At 35.5% G+C, this 10,398-nt stretch overlaps 1 protein-coding gene across 1 annotated transcript; it reads left to right on the forward strand.

The window, feature by feature from the left end:
* Positions 1-5,276: 5,276 nt before the first annotated feature.
* On the forward strand, positions 5,277-6,734 carry LOC138895568 (uncharacterized). Its single transcript, XM_070180271.1, has one exon. The coding sequence runs from the start codon at positions 5,277-5,279 to the stop codon at positions 6,732-6,734; it is 1,458 nt and encodes a 485-aa protein (XP_070036372.1).
* The last annotated feature ends 3,664 nt before the right edge of the window (positions 6,735-10,398 follow it).

A 10,398-nucleotide genomic window follows, 5' to 3' on the forward strand; every position in this document is an offset into this window, starting at 1 on the left:
GACCGGTGAATACGAACTCCAGATCGTGAAGCTACAAGAACAACTTGCGGCATTGCAGGAGAAACTAAAAGAGGCAGAAGAAGAAAAAAATAGGCTGGAGGAGAAATTTAAGTGGTTGAAGCACAGAATAATGGGCGATAATGACTAAACAAACACATTGATGCGTTGAGTGTAGTATTTTATTTTTATGTTGTACGTGTCATGTATTATCTTTAATTGGTAAAGAATTTAAATTTTATGTTAATCTATCATTTTTTTGTGTTGTACTGTTAAACTACTAAATATCTCGAGAAATAAAAACTCATGGGCAGATTATGTAAAACATAAATAATGTTGCTACTATATATTTAATATCATACATACAAATAATAATAAATGTCAATGTGTCCCACAACCTGTATGCTTTAAAGCATTCGTTGGCCTGAGGCGCATCCCATCCCGCCCGGCTACGCTATCATGATCATCTTCATCATGTCGCCTCTTTATCAGAGTATGCGCTGCAACATGATCGACAGTAAGGCTGGCAGACTCAGTAGAAGCGGCCGTCAGTCTAGCAGTAACCTACAAAATAATAAGATATTTTAGTATATATAATATAAATTACTAACGTACATGTTAGCTAAATTTTTTTTAATGGTCATACCATGATCTCGGTGGGCTCCTGAATAAAATCAGCCGTGTCTGGCATGTTAGTATCGCTCAAAGTGGCCTCCGTGACGGGCGATGATGATGTCTTTAAAGAAAATAAAAACTCTTTAGATACTGAAGACTAATTAATGAGATAAAAATAAATAGAAATAATAGTAATACAAACAAACATGCGCCTGAGTAGCGACACACTCCTCAGCAGCCCTTGATGATGAGCCATAACTCAGTCGTCGCCCACTATGCACCTCTCGTATCGGACGATCCTCAGCAACCGTCGATGGCCCTGTTTGATCAGGAAAATACTGATCCCACTCCTGCTGTGTAATGGCCATGTCCGCGATCAACAATGGAGTTGACGAGGTCACCTGCGAAGTCCCTGGTGTCAGCTGAAGGCTGAATGTCGGCATATCATGAGGAGCATCGTCTGGCTCAGGGTGGTCACCCGGCTGGTCAACTCCAAAATCCTCAACAGGTGCCTCAACGCCCCCTTTCTAGGAATCACGTCCTCGCCGACCCCCACGACCTCGTGGGACACTCCTTCCACTCTGGGCACGCCTGCCACGTCGACCATGTTCAGGCTCCATTGCTGGCCCACGATGGTACTGCTCTGGCGGCACATAATCATCCTCGTATCCTAAGCGCTCATCATTTCGGGCTCGCCTCAATATCCGGGAAGCCAAATTTGTAATGTAACGTGCCGGCCATACTTGTGCAAAGCTGTCGCTCCCTCGCCGGTATGTTGCTGCATCTGCAGTCCCAACTGGTAGAATAGATGTAAGCCAATAGCTTGCACAACATGTAAAATATTAATTACGGAACGATAGGTTAACGTTATAAGTAATTATAACAAATAACATACCAGTGCCTCATTCCTCCCGGCGTTTTGAATATACCGACCACCAGCGCGATGGATGGGATTTCCGATGAAAAGTCGGGTAACGTTGCGATACCAACCCATATACTTATGCTCACCATCCGTACGCTCAGGTGGGGGGAGGGGAGGGGGTGGTGGTGGTAGAATCAGGTCATACCGACGGTCCCAAATCTCAATCTGTGCCTCTAGCCAGGCCACGTATGTTTGGTCAACCCTGGAACGATCATCCCACTGGTAATGTGTCCTAAGCCAAGCGGGCGGAGTAGGTACAAGCCGCGGTCCACCAAATTGGCGAAGGACTCGCTCGGTGGCATGATGCTTGACGATATCGTGAAACATCAATGGGACGGAAGAGCTCCACATAACTCGACCGCTCGAGCAATAATCGGGCAAACCAGCTATTAGCTCGTCGCCGTATGGCCTCCATATGAACTATTAAGTAAAAACACGAATCGTAGGTAAACGCAACACATATAAAGACAAGCCAAGTAAACTTAAGTATATATGTACCTACGCACCTTCAAGCGAATCCAAAAAATCCCTGTAATAGGGGAGATGATGTCGAGCCTCGACCTCGCATCCGTAGCCTCGCCTATCAACCCACCTCCTAGCTAAAGGGAGAAACGATGGAGGTGGTACATCCGGAGCGATGCGTGGTAGAGGTGGTTGGAACTGCAGGAACCGCTCCCAGGCCCAAACCTAATATACATTGTGAACGTAAAATTTAAGGTATATTTTTACTATGTCTGTTATAAGCAAGAAAAGAATTCACTATGGTTTCACCTGCAGCAGCGGCAAAAATCCGGCAACGTCCCTCTGGGTGCCCATGCACGCCCGGCACATCTGCCTATACAAGTAACCTAGAACAGTTTCACCCCAGCTGTAACCAGGTAAATCATCTAGCTGCTCAAGATGATGAAGAAATCTCAAGCTAACTAGGTTTTTCGAAGTGTTCGGGAACAATACCCCACCAAACATAAGCAACATCAACAATCTCGTGTACCGGTCGATAAGAAGATCCGGTGTATCATCTGTAATGTCCGCATCCATCGCCTCCAGATACTGCCGGACGGGTGTCAACTGCAAATGACTGGCCCCACTCAATGCAGTCTCCTCCACTGGCTGGAAACCGGTGAGTCGCTGCAATATCTGCAGGTAATGCAATCCCGTATATTCTCTAACAACATGCGGTAAAGCTACAGGTAATCCATCAACCGGCAGCCCATAAAGAACCTCCAAGTCCTGAGGCGTGATGGTAGCCTCGCCGATGGGTAAATGAAACGTGTGTCTCCGGTCATCACCGCTCTATCATAGCCGTGATCAACACCCAGTCAAACTGCAACCAACCGATCTCTATGATCCTGTAGAAACCCGTATCCTGAAGGCATCTAACTATACGGGGATCGAATGTGTGGTCCCTAATAAACTCCTACATATCATCTATACGTCTAGAGCAGAATGTCTGGGATAAACACTGGCCCTCCCATATATATGAAGACCTATGCTCGGCCTGTAGTAACAGTAGCTCTAACGATGCAGGTCCGGGATGCACATGCGGAACCTCCATGACGACTACTGTAAATTGAACAATATTAATTAAAGTATTTTTCTTTTTAATTGCTTGACATCTTTAAATATATTACAATATATTTAATATTAAAATTTATTCTATATTTTTACTATATTGTTAATTAGGTTGGTATATTTTCTATATTATAATTTTATATTTTATATGTTGGTTTATCATTTTATATGTTAGTTTATTATTTTATATGTTACTTTATTATTTTATATATTAGTTTACTATTTTATATGTTTATTTATTATTTAATATGTTAGTTTCTTATTTTATATGTTTGTTTCTTATTTTATATGTTTGTTTGTTGCTCACCTATTTTTGACTATAATAAAATTAAATAATTAATTTTTATAACTATACATGATTTAATTATTAAATATTCATATAACAATACTTAGTTTGACACATATTGTTGTTTTCTAATATTATTTTCTTACGTTTGTTGACTAGAATTCGAGAGAGTTTGTGTTTGAACTATCATCTTTTTTAGATATTTTTGGATTTAACAGATAATTAAATGATTAATTTCAATAACTACAAAGATACTACGCTAAAGGGCACTTCATTTTACTAAGCTAAAAGGGCACCACATTACAAATACGGGCACTACATTAAAATTACGGGCACAACATAACACTACAGGGAATTAAACAATATTAAAGTCACATATTAATATATGTACAACTACATTTAAATAATATTAATTATTCCTAAAATAATAATTTGTCTATTTTACTAATCTTTTAGCACATAATTATCTAATCCGGATAAAAATAATAAATTAATTTAATCACAAAACAATCACAAAAATACATATACCACAGTAAAAAATAACTAATTAATAATTTTTATAACAACTAATAACAATTTCTCTATTTTACTAATTTTTTTAGCACACTAATAATATAATCCGGATAAAAAGTAACAAATTAATTAAATCACAAAACAATCACGAAATAACATAGAACACAGTAAAAAATAACTAATAGGCATTTTTTATACATAAGTTTTAACAAAAAATAAGTCGGAATACCTCGATTTTAGTTTTTTGGAAAGTTGAAGATTTGGTGATTTGGAGCCGAAACGAGCAACCCACTACGAGATAACGCCTTAGATACGATGTGGGATCGAGAATCTACACATTCTGTGGGACCGGTGGGCTCCAACCGAGTTTTTTTTTGGTTAGGGGGGTGGTTTTTCTTTTTTTTTTTTTAATGGGGGAAGGCGCTGGTTCGTGTGGTGGGGAAGGAGAATGGCACGTTTATTTATATAGGTATAACGCCCATATATACCGCGCTATAATATAGCGCGGTATATATGGGTGCTATACCTTCCCGCCCATTTTAAGTTTAAATAAAGCGCGATTATTCACCGCGCTATACCTTAACGGACAAACGCATCGTTAAGGTATAGCGCGGTGAATAACCGCGCTATATATATTATGGTGTCCAGTCTTTTTTTTTTTTTTAATCTATTTTGGTCGCTTGTGTCCAAAAGAACCACACTTCCGGACTCATTTTGAGACTGAGAAATTATTTTAAAAGACATAAAAGTGATAGATATGTAATGATGACAAATTTTGAGAACAAACATTTTTTTACTATATAATTTTCTTTTCAAATACTTATGTAAGCAAATTAAAAATGATAGGAAAAAAATATAGATATATTTCTCGTTGTTTAAGCAAATGTACTAAAAAAGCTTGAGAATCGAATGATATTTTGGTAAAATATGTAATTTCAAAGAAAATAATCTTTTATCATTAATTTTGCATAAGAAAAAGGAATTAGAATACACTAAAAATATGATAGTATCCGTAGTAGCTAGTTTCGAAATAGAGGGTAAAGTTAAAACCGATTTTGTTAGAGAAAATGTTTACACTGTGACCATATCATACCATCTTTCTTATAGATCAATATGTTATTTTAATCTCAAAATAAATGAAATACACTAGATTCGTAAGATGAAGCTAGACATATATAAGCAAAAGACAGGCAAAGTGAAATATGTACAAGTTAAAACAAGAGTATATAGGGCGGTTATAACTCCACTGCAGTGAGCGAAGATATCATATCTTGATCACTTTCTTTAAGTATTCAAAACAAGTGTTATAAACTCTCTACTGTACTTTAATAGTATATCTTTCTGTTTGGAAATATTCTCTCAAAATCCAAAATGTTGGGTGCAGAAGAACCAAATAGTCCAGAAGGTGGAGGAGTTTCATCCTCATCTTCAACTTCATCACATTTCTCGCCTCCTCCACATGAGGCACAACACATGATCGACCAAAATCTACTAGAAAATGGAGCCTTTGATCTAGCTTGTCCCGAGTCCTTCACTCAAATTATGGAGCAAGTAAAAGAAGAAGAACAAGGACAAGAACTTGTTAATTCTGACGCTTGTTCCACTAATTGCACAGGGAATATTGAGCGTAAAAGACGCCGTACTCCTACTGATCAAGAAGAAGGAATTAATAATGACATTGTAGAGGCAGTATCTGAAATACGTAGAACTAATGTTGGTCCCCGGAGATACTATGCTTTGTTCGGTCTCAACACTTCTACTGATGATGAAGCAGAAGAAGGGCAGCAACAGAATGAAAGAGGAGAAGAGTTTGGAAATCAAGATTCAGAACAACAAGAAAGTGGAGAGAAAGAAAATCTTGAATCTGAACCAAACGAAGTAGAAGAGGATAGAAATCAAGAAAACAAGAATGATAAAGAAGAAGAAACAGAGGAATTGGAAGAAGAAGAAGAAGAAGAAGAAGAAGAAGAAGAAGAAGAAGAAGAGGAGGAGGAGGAGGAGGAGGAGGAGGAGGAGGAGGAGGAGGAACAAGAAGAATTACAGGAAGAAGAAACAGAGAATGCGGGAGATACAGAACATAATAGGAATCATCAAAATTCTGAACAACAAGAAAGTGTAGAGCATAATGACAATCAAGATACTGAACAACAAGAAAATGGAAATCAAGAATCTGAACAAGATAATGAAGAGGCCAGCGAAAATGATGAAAATCAAGAAGAAAATGACAGGGAAGGAGAGGAGGAGTCAGAGGTGGACGAAGAAGAAAAACGAAAAGCAAATGAAAAAGGAAAACGTCCAATGTCTGAAATCTGCAAATTAAAATTCATGATCCCTAAATTCTCCAAATTTGAAAAAGGTGGACCGTCAGATACCCCAGAAGGAGATCAAACTCAAGAAGATGATGCTAATGATCAGTTAAACAACGAAGATCAGTACAATGATGATGATGAAGATGAAGATCATCAGGTTTTGGCAATTTTAAAGTCAATCTGGCATTTCAACTGCAACAACGGGTATTTCCCATATCCTACCTCAGATGAACTACATAATCACATTATGGATTCAGTTACCAACTTGAAAATCCTTGAAGAGGATTTAACTAATAAGATCATAGCATTAGAGGATAATTTCAATACAGTTAGGGCACTGGATGGAGATAATCCCGATACGGATCGTCCTATTCATCGAGAAATTTTTAACTTGTCTATGCGATTATGGGGTAATTCTGAAGACCAAATTGGCAATGTTGAACAACAAAATCAGGAATTATATGATGTGAATATAGAGCAAAATAGTACTGCTGATGATCTTGAGGGCTGGAGCTGCTGATAATTTTCAGACATTACTTTAAAACTTTTTCTATATGTACAGTTCTGACTTAGAAAGGTGGATTTTGTGAGTTAGTCTAATATGCTACTTAGCTATTTTTAGAATAGATGAACTGATCATGAAGTGGTAGTTTACCTTGCACTTTTTAGTTCACTTGAAAAATGTAATGGGATTAGGGAACATGAAAGGGCTTTTTTTGTTAAACTGTTTTCCTTTCCACTTCTGTTTGATATTTTTTCTTCCATTTATAGAATGAAAGATACTATTGTTAATGCTTTCAAGGAAGGAGAATGATGACGATACTTTGCAAATAGTTTAGGAAAAGTTAATAATAATACTAACCTTTATAATCATAGTTGCTGGTTAGTTAATAAACTGTTTATTCTATTTAGAAGGTTTGATTTACATGTTTGATTTTGTCTTACAGGAGTATTAGTTATTGGGCTAACAAATGTATAGACTTGGATATATATATATATATATATATATATATATATATATATATATATATATATATATATATATATATGGAAATTTACCTAGTTATACTATAATATAAATTTATTTATCATTTTTATTTAGGTTTGTACTTAATTACATTCTATACCTATATTTACCATTTATGTACAAAACCATAAAAAAGAAAAAAAAAAAATTCCTTAAATCTAGCATCTCATTCTCTCTCATTCACCCCCCCCCCCCCCAAAACTAAATTTCATCTATTTTTCAAAAGATTTCACATCTCATTCTCCCTCCTTCATATTTATCCAAAATAGGTACTTCTCTCGTAATGTAAACGAAAATGGCAAAAACATTATCTTTAAAATTGCAGCAACAAAGGGTTCTCCATCGACATTCATTAAAAAGCTTCAAAAGTTTAAATTCAATATTCAAAATTTACGAATTTGTGATTTGTTTGGATTTGGTGTTCTTGCAAATGATGGAGAATATACCTTGTAACTTATATCTCAATTTTGAGGGAAATTAGTTTAGTTTAGAGTTGGTTTTATATACAATTTTACATTGAAACTTGAAAAAAACAAAGTTGTAGGAATTGTATAATAATTGTATGATAAATGTATCACAGTTATTTTAGAATTGTATTAAAATTGTATTACTTGTATCTGATACTTTAATACCTAAAATAATATATGATACAATACTAATACAAATTTAATACAATATTATATCAGATCTTAGGTTTAAAGTTATTTGAAACTTGAACACGATGAAGATCACAATTGCATCACAAATTTCATAAATGTGTCGCAATTTGTATCACAAAAGTATGAGAATTGTGTTAGTATTATATCATGTATTGTTTTAAGTATTAATATATCAAATACAAGTTAGATACAATTGTGATACAAATATGATACATTTATGATATAATTTTGTTTTAGGTATTGGTGTATCATATACAATTCTTCTTTCTTCTTCTTCTCCTTCATCTTCTACTATACTAACTCTATACTTAACTAATCTCCCTAAAAACCGAGATATAATTTCCAAATGATATTCTCATTCACTTGCAAGAATATCCAATCTACACAAATCACAAAATCTTAAAACTCGAAATTGTATGTATGTATGCTCGAGAATTATATGTATTTTTGATCTTAGAATGGACCAATTTGTGGAAGAGTGTGCTAGGCAAATAAACGGAAAAAATTAGGGAAAGGAAAAAAAGGAGATGGGAGAGGAGAGGGAAAAAAGGAAAGAATGTAATTGAATCCCTTAATTGAAGGCACTAATAATGGGGTGAGAGCCTTTTAAGGAAATAATATATACAATCTCTAAGAAAAATTCAGGTACTTATTGAAATTAAAACTACAAAACCTAAATAAAATAGGTATAAATTTCTATTATATTATATATATAAAAAACTCTCATATATATATATATATATATATATATAGGCCCACATGAATAACTTTAGTAGGTACTAGATATCGATTATTTTTAATAACTGTCACTTTTTTACATTGGAAAAGTAAAATTTACTTTTAGATGAAAAGAAATAATGAGAAAGTGAAATTTGCAGGTCTATTTAGTGAAAGAGTATAATGATCAGGAACAATATTTCTGGACATTTTGAACGTAAATTTTCTTGACAAAATCGTTTTTAGTTCACTCGAAAATTGTAATGGGATTAGGGAACATGGAAGGGCTTTTTTGGTTAAACTGTTTCCCTTTCCACTTCAGTTTGATGTCTATTCTTCCATTTATAGAATAAAAGATACTATTATTATTAATCCTTTCAAGGAAGGAGAATGATGACGTTAGTTAGCATATAGTTTAGGAAAAGTTAATAATAATAGAAGCTTTATAGTTATAGTTGCTGGTTAATTAATTACACTGTTTATTCTATTTGAGAGGTTTGGTTTTGTCTTATAATTAGTTATCGAGCTAACAAGTGTAAAGACTTAGATATATATGCTGACTCACATGAATAGCTTTAGTAGATGTTAGATGTGAAATTGTCACGACCCGAAATTCTCATCTCCGGATCGTGATTGCGCATAACATTTTACTTGCTAGGCAAGCCAACGTTAGAATAACATTATCCATTAACAATTTTTAAATTTATTAATAACAAGGAAGCAAATGCGAAAGCAATTTTGAAATAATCCATAATAATAACGGTGTCTAAATACCATCCCAGAATTGATGTCACAAGTGCACGAGCTTCTAGAATAAATACAAATAAAGGTCTGAATAAAATAAAGCTGTCTGGAAATAAACACACAGCTAAAGTACAATAGACGGGGACTTCAGAACTGCGAACGCTATTGAGTTATACCTCAAGTCTCCTCTGATAGCTGAAATCCGAGCAAGTCTATGGTACGCCGCTGGGACCAACTCCAAAATCTACACAAGAAGTGCGGAGTGTAGTATTAGTACAACCGACCCCATGTACTGGTAAGTGCTGAGCCTAACCTCGACGAAGTAGTGACGAGGCTAAGGCGGTTCACTTACATTAACCTGTACGCAATATTAGTAACAACAACAATAATAGGAATAAATCAGGTAATTCATTTATAATAATTGAAGGCAACTCAACCTCAAGGTCTTGCCAAGAAAAATGCCGAGAATTAATTCAAGAAGTTCATTGATATGATGAAGAGTCTCTCTATAAATGTGCCATTAGTTGAAGCTTTGGAGCAAATGCCTGGATATGCTAAGTTTATGAAGGACTTGGTGACAAATAAGAGATTGATGAATTTTGAAACTATCAAAGTCACTCACCAAGTGAGTGCAATTGTGCATTCGATGGCTCCAAAGTTGGAAGATCCCGGTTCTTTTACAATTTCTTGTACCATTGGAAGTGCCGAATTTACAAAAGCTCTATGTGACCTTGGGGCGAGTATCAACTTGATGCCCTATTAGGTTTTCAAAACATTGGAAATTGGGCAACCAAGACCCACATCTATGAGATTATAAATGGTCGATCATATAATGAAGAGACCATTGGGGGTGATTGAGGATGTATTGGTTCGAGTTGACAAGTTCATTCTCCCGGCGAATTTTGTGATTCTTTATTGTGAAGTGGACTATGAAGTGCTGATTATTCTGGGTAGACCTTTTCTTGCTACGAGGAAGGCTCTTGTTGATGTGGAAGCCGGTGTGGGTGATGAAAAGGTTGTGTTCCATGTGTGAAAAT

This window comes from Nicotiana tomentosiformis, chromosome 7 (assembly GCF_000390325.3).
Source record: "Nicotiana tomentosiformis chromosome 7, ASM39032v3, whole genome shotgun sequence".
Taxonomy (NCBI): Eukaryota; Viridiplantae; Streptophyta; class Magnoliopsida; order Solanales; family Solanaceae; genus Nicotiana; species Nicotiana tomentosiformis.